General features: G+C 36.6%; 1 protein-coding gene across 1 annotated transcript in view; it reads right to left on the bottom strand.

The window, feature by feature from the left end:
- Nucleotides 1-318: 318 nt before the first annotated feature.
- Nucleotides 319-10,565, bottom strand: part of LOC141334941 (endoplasmic reticulum chaperone BiP-like) — a 13,465-nt gene continuing 3,218 nt past the window's right edge. The window contains exons 5-7 of the mRNA XM_073840165.1: nt 2,468-2,775; nt 2,165-2,332; nt 319-1,286 (exon numbers count right to left, since the gene is read on the bottom strand). Of these exons, the coding sequence (XP_073696266.1) occupies nt 655-1,286; nt 2,165-2,332; nt 2,468-2,775 (1,108 nt within the window). The 3' untranslated portion in view covers nt 319-654. The remainder of the gene's footprint in view (nt 1,287-2,164; nt 2,333-2,467; nt 2,776-10,565) is intronic.

Raw genomic sequence — 10,565 nt, forward strand, 5'->3', positions numbered from 1 at the left:
GTTAACAGGCAGCTGACTGTCCCTTTAAAAACAAATGCATGGATCTGAAAGACTGTTTATGTTCATGTATGACATAACAGACTGTGTTTATACGAATACTCCAAACAATGTGCAATTTAAATTGTGTGTGTATTTTAGAGATGCTCCGATACCCTTTGTTTCTTCCCGATACCTGGACTCAGGGTATTGGCCGATGCCGAGTACTGATCCGATACCTGGGTGTGTATCTGTATATACAGCTGTAGCCCTGTATGAATTGCAAGAATTATTTTATGCTGTGCTTCAGACTTATCCTTTAATAAAACATGAACAAATATATACAGTGAACCAGAGTATTTTTATTATATGATATACATTTACATTATTAAGCTGTTCTGGGCTTGTGCAAGTTTGTTTGTGTTGCAATCCAAGCTGATAAACAGTCACATTGTGTCTACATCGTTTTACTGGCTGGTTGGTCCAGTCTGAAATGCTGCCAAACAGCGGACATACTGCATTTCTTCTTCGAATTTACTTCCGATTTGCAGCGTTAAGCAAAACTAGGTGGGTTCAAGTACTCACTGATACTGATGCTAGAATTATTTTTACTAGTATCAGAATCAGAACAACTACAGTTTATTTCACCGTTTAAGTGCAATAAGCTGTAAAAGAGAACTAATTTTTGAGATCACATACAGCTGAGAGGTTGACTTTGTGCTCGTGCTTCAGCTGTTTGTCCTTCAGCACCAACACTACACTGGAGTCCTTTTCCATGACTAACTGGTACTCTAATTCGCCAAAAACTAGTGCAGCAATCAACTTTACTAACACAACTTTCTCCAGCTCTTTCTTCTTGGCCTGGAACTCTTCAAGATCTGCCTCCTGGTGAGACTCCAGCCATTCGATCTTCTCCTCGATGGCTTTCTCGATGGCCTCCTTGTTGTCTGATGACAGTATGCCACCCAGCTTCTCTTTGTCCCCGATCTGGTTCTTCAGGGAGTAGGTGTAGTACTCCAGTTCATTCCGGGCATCGATACGCTCCTTCAGCTTCTTGTCTTCCTCTGCGAAACGCTCAGCCTCGTTCACCATGCGCTCGATGTCTTCGGGTGTCAGTCGGTTCTGGTCGTTGGTGATGGTGATCTTGTTCTTGTTGCCCGTGCCCTTGTCCTCAGCGGTGACTCGTAGGATGTTGTTTTGGTCGATCTGGAAGGTGACATCGATCTGAGGGACGCCGCGGGGAGCCGGAGGGATGCCGGTCAGGTCAAAGGTGCCCAGGAAGTGGTTATCCTTGGTCAGTGGACGCTCACCTGGAAAGATGCAGAAAAAGAGTGAGAACAGATTCTATACTGTTTGTTTGTGTTTAACGCCATTCTAGTTTTGTGGCTATTTTCATGGCGAGAAATTCTATGGCTGAATTATATAATTTTTTTTAGATTTTTTATTTTTTTTGCTACAAACTCCACAACTGTATTTGGCTTAAATTTGTTAAAAATCTCTTCAAAAGAGTTTTTCCTCACAGAATCTAATAAAACATGTTTAATGGATAAAGGGCTTCAGCAAAGAGAACATGTTGGAGGATCTTCCCCTAGTAATAAAAACTTATCAGCCTGTGTGTCATCCTGGAATGACCTATACTATATATACATATTAAATGTATACATCTAAGAAAATGTTATTATTAAAACTGAATAAAAATAGGGTCATAAATGTAAATGCATACATGTATGTAATTTAATACCATTGCACAGCTAAAGACACTGTAGCTATTTTCAAGCAAATAATAGCATAAAAAATAAAAAATAAATAAAACTCTTTTTAACATAATTTAACATACCAGCTACACTGGCCATTTTAAGTAAAAAAAAATGCTTAAAATGTAGCAAAACAACTTTTGAAATAAAAAAAGTTTAGTTAAATTAGAAACTTTCATAAGATGTAAATCAACTGGTTCCATAAAGAACCTTTAACATCTGAAGAACCTTTTTGTTTCACAAAATGTTCTTTGTGGCGAAAGAAGGTTCTTCAGATTATAAAAAGGTAAGCAAGAAATGGTTGTTTAAAGAACCTTTGACTTAATGGTTCTATGTGGAACCAAAAATGGTTCTTCTATGGCATCGCTTGAAGAACCTTTTGAAGCACCATTATTTTTGAGAGTGTCGGTTTTGACTCTGCAAGTGTCACTCACCTTCATAAACTTTGATGGTCACAGTTGGCTGATTGTCAGTAGCTGTGGAGAAGGTCTGGAATTTCTTGGCAGGCACAACTGTGTTCCTGCGAGTAAGTTGGTTCATCACTCCTCCGACTGTCTCAATGCCCAGGGTGAAAGGACACACATCCAGAATCAATATGTCACCTGTTCAACACATTTCAGTCATTAAGCATCTAGCAAGAGATGCATCCAGTTGTTAGACTATCACAAAAATCATAATTAAGAATGTATTGCCCAGCTATAGATGTGGCCATCATCAGAGGTTGTAGATAAACTCACAGCTGTCCTCTTCTCCTGACAGGACTCCAGCCTGAACAGCAGCTCCGTAAGCCACAGCCTCATCGGGGTTGATTCCTCTGGACGGCTCCTTACCGTTGAAGAACTCCTTCACCAGCTGCTGGATCTTGGGAATACGAGTGGAGCCACCGACCAGGACGATCTCGTCGATGTCAGACTTCTTCAGGTCAGAGTCTTCCAGAACCTTCTGCACTGGTTTCATGGTGGAGCGGAACAAGTCCTGCGAGGAGAAAAATGCAAAACATTGGTTATTTTCCATGATACAGGCACAATCACAGTTATATTTGTATTTTCAATGAAAAATAATAGTATTTATCAATATTTTGAATTAGTTTTTTATTTTTAGATTTTAAGTTTTCATTTTAATTCAAAGGTTTTAAGTAATCTATTGAGAGTTTGTCTTTTTTTTTCAGTTTTAGTAATTCTAAACCAATAATCAACAAACCAAACTCGACAGATAGATAAATTGATAGATAGAAGCAAATTTCTTAAAAATTATATTTTATTAGTTAACATTTATTTCTTTTCAAGTAAAGAAAAGGCTTTTTTAGTTTGCTATTACTGTATTTATTACTACAGTAGTAAAGTAAAAAAGATCATTGATCCACTTCAAATGTTGACTAGTGTATTTTAAATTAGTTATTTTTATAACTAATTTTTATATAGTTTTCAGTCATTCTGACATATCATTTAGTTTTTGCTTTAGAATTTTTTGTTTAATCAATTTTTATTTCAAATTTAGTAAATTAGCAAATAAAATGAATTAAAAAGCAAATAAAAACTAAACAGATTATATTATGTTAGATTATATTAATTAAAAGGAACCCCCCCCCCCCCAATATTTATATTTTTACATTTCAATTGTATTCAAATAAACAGAAATCTTTAATTAATTCTATTAATATATTGCCGTTTTATTAATAATAATAATACATTTACCCATTTTAAAAATGCAACACTTTTGTTTCTTCCCACATTTTTAATGAGCTGAACTCAAAGATCCAAGACCAAGGCCTATTTCTGTCAAATATTGTTTACAAATCGGTCTAAATCTGTGTTAGTGAGCACTTCTCCTTTGCCGAGATAATCCATCCACCTCACAGGTGTGCCGTAGGCTGGCCACAATAAAAGGCCACTCTAAAATGTGCAGTTTTACTGTATTGGGGGGTTCAAAAACCAGTCAGTATCTGGTGTGACCACCATTTGCCTCACATCTTCTTCGCATAGAGTTGATCAGGTTGTTGGATCATATTACCCCAATTTTACAGTCTCTGCACTGGCTACCTATTAGGTTCCATATCACTTGTGAAATATTACTTCTTACCTATAAGGCCCTTAATGTTTTAGCTCCTGCATACCTAACTAGTCTCCTACCACACTACAATCATCACTCTCCCTAACTAGTCTCCTACCACGCTACAATCCCTCACGCTCCCTAGCTAGTCTCCTACCACGCTACAATCATCACGCTCCCTAACTAGTCTCCTACCACGCTACAATCCCTCACGCTCCCTAACTAGTCTCCTACCACGCTACAATCATCACGCTCCCTAACTAGTCTCCTACCACGCTACAATCCCTCACGCTCCCTAACTAGTCTCCTACCACGCTACAATCCCTCACGCTCCCTAACTAGTCTCCTACCACGCAACAATCATCACGCTCCCTAACTAGTCTCCTACCACGCTACAATCATCACGCTCCCTAACTAGTCTCCTACCACGCTACAATCCCTCACGCTCCCTAGCTAGTCTCCTACCACGCTACAATCATCACGCTCCCTAACTAGTCTCCTACCACGCTACAATCCCTCACGCTCCCTAACTAGTCTCCTACCACGCTACAATCATCACGCTCCCTAACTAGTCTCCTACCACGCTACAATCCCTCACGCTCCCTAACTAGTCTCCTACCACGCTACAATCCCTCACGCTCCCTAACTAGTCTCCTACCACGCTACAATCCCTCACGCTCCCTAACTAGTCTCCTACCACGCTACAATCCCTCACGCTCCCTAACTAGTCTCCTACCACGCTACAATCATCACGCTCCCTAACTAGTCTCCTACCACGCTACAATCCCTCACGCTCCCTAACTAGTCTCCTACCACGCTACAATCCCTCACGCTCCCTAACTAGTCTCCTACCACGCTACAATCCCTCACGCTCCCTAACTAGTCTCCTACCACGCTACAATCATCACGCTCCCTAACTAGTCTCCTACCACGCTACAATCCCTCACGCTCCCTAACTAGTCTCCTACCACGCTACAATCCCTCACGCTCCCTAACTAGTCTCCTACCACGCTACAATCATCACGCTCCCTAACTACAGATCTGGCCATTAAAAATGCGTCTATTTTCACGCGGCAGCCTGCAATTCGGCACGCGAGGCCACGCGTCATGCCGCAGCGGCTTTTTTAGATTTTTTTACAACGTGGTTGCACTTCATACAATATCCACCAGGTGGCGCAAGGAACAACATTCTGTAGCCAAACCCTGCACAAAGAGGGATATTTGGACAGTATTTACGTCTGTATTTCATTCTGTATGTAACGGCAAAGTATTTATAATTTCGTTTCTTTTTTATTAAGGTAATTTAGAAAAAAAAAGTTTGGAGCATTTTTGTTCGTTAAACGTAAGCTTTTTGTTTCTTAAAGACCAAGCGGCAGACAGTGAGTTTACCTACTCTGTTTTTCAATTTGCCTTCTCAAATCACGAATTGGCTAAAATAAAATCCATAGATGTAAAACAAAAGATTTAAATACTAAGAGATATAAATGTGTGCTATTAGGTGCCAATCGTTTGTGCGGAGAGTGCAAAACACATTTTTAGGACATGAAGGATCAAGCTCGATCAGTTACATTTTTTTCAGTGGAAAATATGTAACCACTATTTTTTGTCAGACATGATAAATAAATATGTAGAAAGACTTAAATTACTACTTAACGAAAAAAAACGAGGATTTGAGGAGGACTGTTAACTGCATCATCACTGACTCAGAAAACAGTAGTTTCTAAATAAATAATTAAAATATCTCCTTACTGTTTGACAGTCAAGGTATTTACTTGTTCCAGTGTTTTGTGGCAAGCTTTAAACAAGGAACCCTTCCAAGCTGTGCTGAACGTGCGCTCAATGCTGCTGACAGGACCGTGTTTCCACCAGCGCTGCAAGTTTTTTTTTAATCACCACTGAATGTTAAAACATAATTTTAGCCCGCATTTGATCTTTGACGGATTAAAATGCAGGGCTATACGTCTTAAAAGTGTAACATGGAAATATAATGGATGTACTGCGAAAAAAGTTTTATACTCGACAGTAAGTACGTTTACATGGACAACAATATTCCGATTTTAACGCGATTAAATACTCTGATTAAGAAGTAACCATGTAAAATGATATATTTTAATTAATTTAATCCGACTAAAGTCATATTTTGAGTAAACACAAATCGAATTAAGACAGGTGGAGTATTCCTATTTTAGTCGCATTATGGAAGACATGTACACACCTTAATCACACTATTCCCCTTGTGTAGGATTTTTCGCCATATTTTGTGACAGGATACACAAATGCTGCGCTCCAGGCAGGTTTTTGAGCTCGTAAATCACGTCTTCAAAGAACTTTGTAGCGTTCCAAGCAAGTCACGCCAAGAATTTATTATTTTTATAGTATTAATAATTTGATTGCAACGTTAAATTGTCCTAAATATTACTCTATTTTTCCACCGTGTGCCACTTGCATAAACACCGCACCCCTTTATTGTTGTTTCTTGGGCTAAGTCATGTCAGAACTGGGAACTGGGAGTGCGTCGATCTAGTACGAGTTCACGGGTGGGAATTCACGGTTTTAACTGCCGTTCCAGTGCACTTTCACTGGTAGAAGTTTGGAAAAACACGGGTAACGGGTTGCCTGGAACGCGGCATAACGCTCTCAGTTGGTCGCGCTTTAGTTTCATTTTTATTTATTTATTTGTTTCTTCAACATGGGCTTAATCAAAGCTCATTGTTGATAAATAGTTTGTCTGTTATCATAATGTATTGTTTTATGGAAACGTATTTAACATTCAACCCCCTTTTGTGCATATTTGTTAGTAGGCCTAGTTATTTTAATTTTGTGAACGGGATTTCCGCTATTGTAATGTCTAGGATGCTTTTCACTTTTACTTTTGAATTCATGATCTTGGTTTTGCTTACATATTGGCTACACCTATCAATTTTAAGATTAAAACAAATTCTTAAAAGATGGATTTGTTATTTTTAATTAAACAGCATAACAAAAATAAAATAAAACTAACTTATATAGCATTTATTAACAAAAACTAATAAGACGAGGCACTCCATCACATGCTGTGTTATACGCCGACTAAACAATTTATTACAGGGCGCGCAAACACTGAGCAATCAAAATAATTAATTTAAAAATAACAATAAATAGCAAGTACAAAATTACAAAATACATTATAAAATTCAATATTTTAAAGCCACAGCAAATGAAGATTTACATGTTTGAGAGGTAGCTCGTCTTTTTCATACCATTTATACAATTTTAGATACACTTGATTTTATTGATTTGTGCAAGAGGAGAAATATAAACTATAGTTTAGAGTGTAAAAAAATTATTTGATGTATTATTGTGAGTAGTAGTAGTATTTCCTTTTATTTCATTTTGTGCTGTACATTATGATGTCGCGCTGCCCAATGAAGTTTTTTTTTTTTTTAATACATAAAAGGAAAGGGAACCATTTAGATTTGGCCTAATGTCAATGTAAGTACTATACCCTAGTATTATAATCCTAATATTAAAAATAATGTCAACAAATAAACAGAAGGATCATTTTTCAAAACAATAAGGCTTTTATTATGTGACTGACAATGGATACAATTGTTCAGTATCACAAGTGCTCCAGTGAGTTCTGCAAGTTTTTAAACATATATATTTTTTTACTTTTTACTTTTTAAAAAAGTGGAAAAGTTGTTCTTCTATTTCGGAGAAGTTCGTTAAGTCTGTCTCTTATCAGCTTCCAGTCACGAACTGCGGGGTTGAATCTCCGACCAACAGCATCTGAAAGTGCTTGACGAAGGTTGTTGGGTAGTGCATTTTTCCCCCTGGAGCCGTCAAAGTTAACAGAACCTGCCCAGTTCTGATAAAGGTTGAGGGGAATTAACCTTTTAAACAAAAGAACAGCGAAACGATCTGCCCTTGGTTTCCCGTCTGGTCCTGTTGATTCCAGATACAGTTTATTCTCGGTCTCTACTGAAACATGATTTAAATGTACATCTGGAAGGATTACTCCCTGCATGAGAGACCGGCGAATACGATGATGGTGATGAGAATGGGAGGTGTTTGTTGGTGTTTCAGGCAATCTCAAATGGAATGATGTCATGATGGAAGGAGAAACCCGTGAATGGTCCGTGTACCTACGTATAATTGGTTTTCTCGTTTTTGTTTTCAAAACAAGCAAACGAATAAATGATTGGTTTATGCAATATTTACATTTTCTCGGGAACACAAAAACGAATTTCATTCATATTTTCTATTTTGTTTTCATTACACGTCGTTCAAATGCAGATATTAAAAAGTCAACAAAACCAAATCGAAAAATTAAAGTTTTTTTGAACAAAGCGCGTTTTAGTACACCGGAAGCTCGCTGCTGCCGCTGAAGGTTTTCACTTGAGACATAAAACATAAACGTAAACATACGGAGCCCGCTGTGTCACCTGCAGGAGAAAAATAATCAATCCATGGCGACGGTTTTGCAATTCGTCCCCTGAGTTTATAAACCGTACTCACGAATTCTTAAACTGTTCCAGATTCAATAAGGCTACCTGTTTATAGGTGCTGGATGCATTGTATTGCCTTTATTAAACTTTATTTTTCATAGTAGGCTATATGAGACCATGCAACTGACAAAACAATGTTTTTAGCGTTTATTTTACATTAATAACCAATAGAATAGCTGCTAAAACACCACATCTGTGTTTTATCCTAATGATGATTAATGTAAAATAAACGCTAAAAAGAGGACTATTTTGTAAGTGCGAATCATGCTACTTTAACGCACCAAAATAAAATAATAATTGAAGAGCGGCTTCAAACGGCTTTGCCTTATTTTTCAAAATATAAAATCGCCTGAATTTTGTAAAAAAAAACGTTTGGAGAGAAGGTAAAAAGCAATACAAAACAAATAATTTACAGGTTATGTTGTCATTCCTTTGCTCTCAAACTGAATGCAATGTAATAAGAGGCCTTAATTAATAATAACATTAACAGTGAAGCATGCATCTAACTCTGGGTGAAAAGCTTATAATAAAATCGCCAAAATTCGTCTACGTGTTAAGAATGAGTATAATTTCCAAAGCTGTAAAAGGTTATTTAAAAATAAAGCATTCATTATAATAAACAGTTTACTGTCTTAATGTCTCCATTTTTTTAGTCTACAAATTAAAATAATAATTACAATTATTAGTATTATTTACGGTGAGCATTGCTGTCACAGACATAAGAACCCTGCACAGGCCTCAAATCTATAGGCCCTATAGATGCTGGCCCGAGTTTATCAGAATTCAGTAATATGGGCCCCAATCCGACCAAACCCGTCTTTTTCCCCTTTTCTCACAAAACAGCGTATACTACTGTTTCAGCTATTAAAATAGTCCAGTTTTGTATGTAACGCAAAGTGATTAGCCTATATTTTGTTTCGTTTTTATTAAGTTAATTTAGAAAAAACATTTGGAGCATTTTTTTGTTCGTTAAATATAAGTTTTTGATTTTTAAAGTAACGACCAAGCGGCAAGCGGCAGAGAATGAGTTGATCATATTGTGTTTGATCAATTTTGCCTTCTCAGATAATCACAACTTGCCTAAAATAAATATAGATCTAGGCCTAAAAGAGTTAAAATATAAAACAATGTTAATTTCAACGTTAAAATAATATAAATGTGCGGTATTAGGCACAAATGCAATCGTTTGTACTGAGAGCCGCTTTGCAGGACATAGAGGAGCCAACGCAATCACTTGCATTTTTGCAGTGGATACAATTTAAAATATTCCGTTATTTTTGCTCATAAAGGTACGAGTAATACATTATTCGGAACTGTAAATGGTCTACTTTTATTTGTGTGCACTCACAATATCAACAAAACGTTGCAAACAGTGCTTGAAACATTGAAAACAAACATGATCCCCTCATGTCATCTCAAGGAGCGCTTCTCAGCAAAACTCAGCGAATTAACTCACAGACAAGATATTTATAGAAAGCTGTAAATTATTACTTAACGAAAGAGAACAAATCAAAAACAAAAACTATTTCATTATGTAGTCTGTAAAGATTAATTTCTCTCCAAAGGCGCGTCCAAAGAGGAAATGGCGATCGGCAACTTCATCCTTGCAAGACACTGACCACTGATCTATAATAGAGAACATATATAGATCAGTCACTGACTCAGAAAACACAAGCGTTTTAGCGTTTATTTTACAATAGCCTATACTTGCCAATGGGATAAAACACAGGCGGTGAATATAAACACTTTTATATTAGTTTAATGTTGAAATTAAGATTGTTTTATACTTGAACACTTTTAGGCCTATAGATTTTATAGGCAAGTCCTGATGATTTGAGAAGGCAAAACTGATCAAACACAAGCTATGATCAACTCACTGTCTGCCGCTGGCTGCTTGGTCGTTACTTAAAAAAAAAAAATATATATATATATATATTGAACGAACAATAAAATGCTCTAAACTTTTTTCTAAATTAACTTAATAAAAAAACGAAATGAAGCAACCACTTTTAACTATTTTAATAGCTGAAACAGTAGCTGTTTGCGTCACCGTAAATAATACTACTAATAATAGTAATTATTATTATTATTTTAATTTATAGGCTAATAAATGAGTGCACTTAAGACAGTAAAATGTTTCTAATACAATAATTCATGAATGTTCTATTTTTAAATAACCTAGAAATGTGTTTGCAAACTATTCATTCTATGAAGACATATTTTGGTGATTTTATTATAAGCTTTTCACCCAGAGATAGATGCATGCTGTTAATGTTATTATTAAATATATATTATTACA

The sequence above is a fragment of the Garra rufa genome, chromosome 5, assembly GCF_049309525.1.
Source record: "Garra rufa chromosome 5, GarRuf1.0, whole genome shotgun sequence".
Classification (NCBI taxonomy): domain Eukaryota; kingdom Metazoa; phylum Chordata; class Actinopteri; order Cypriniformes; family Cyprinidae; genus Garra; species Garra rufa.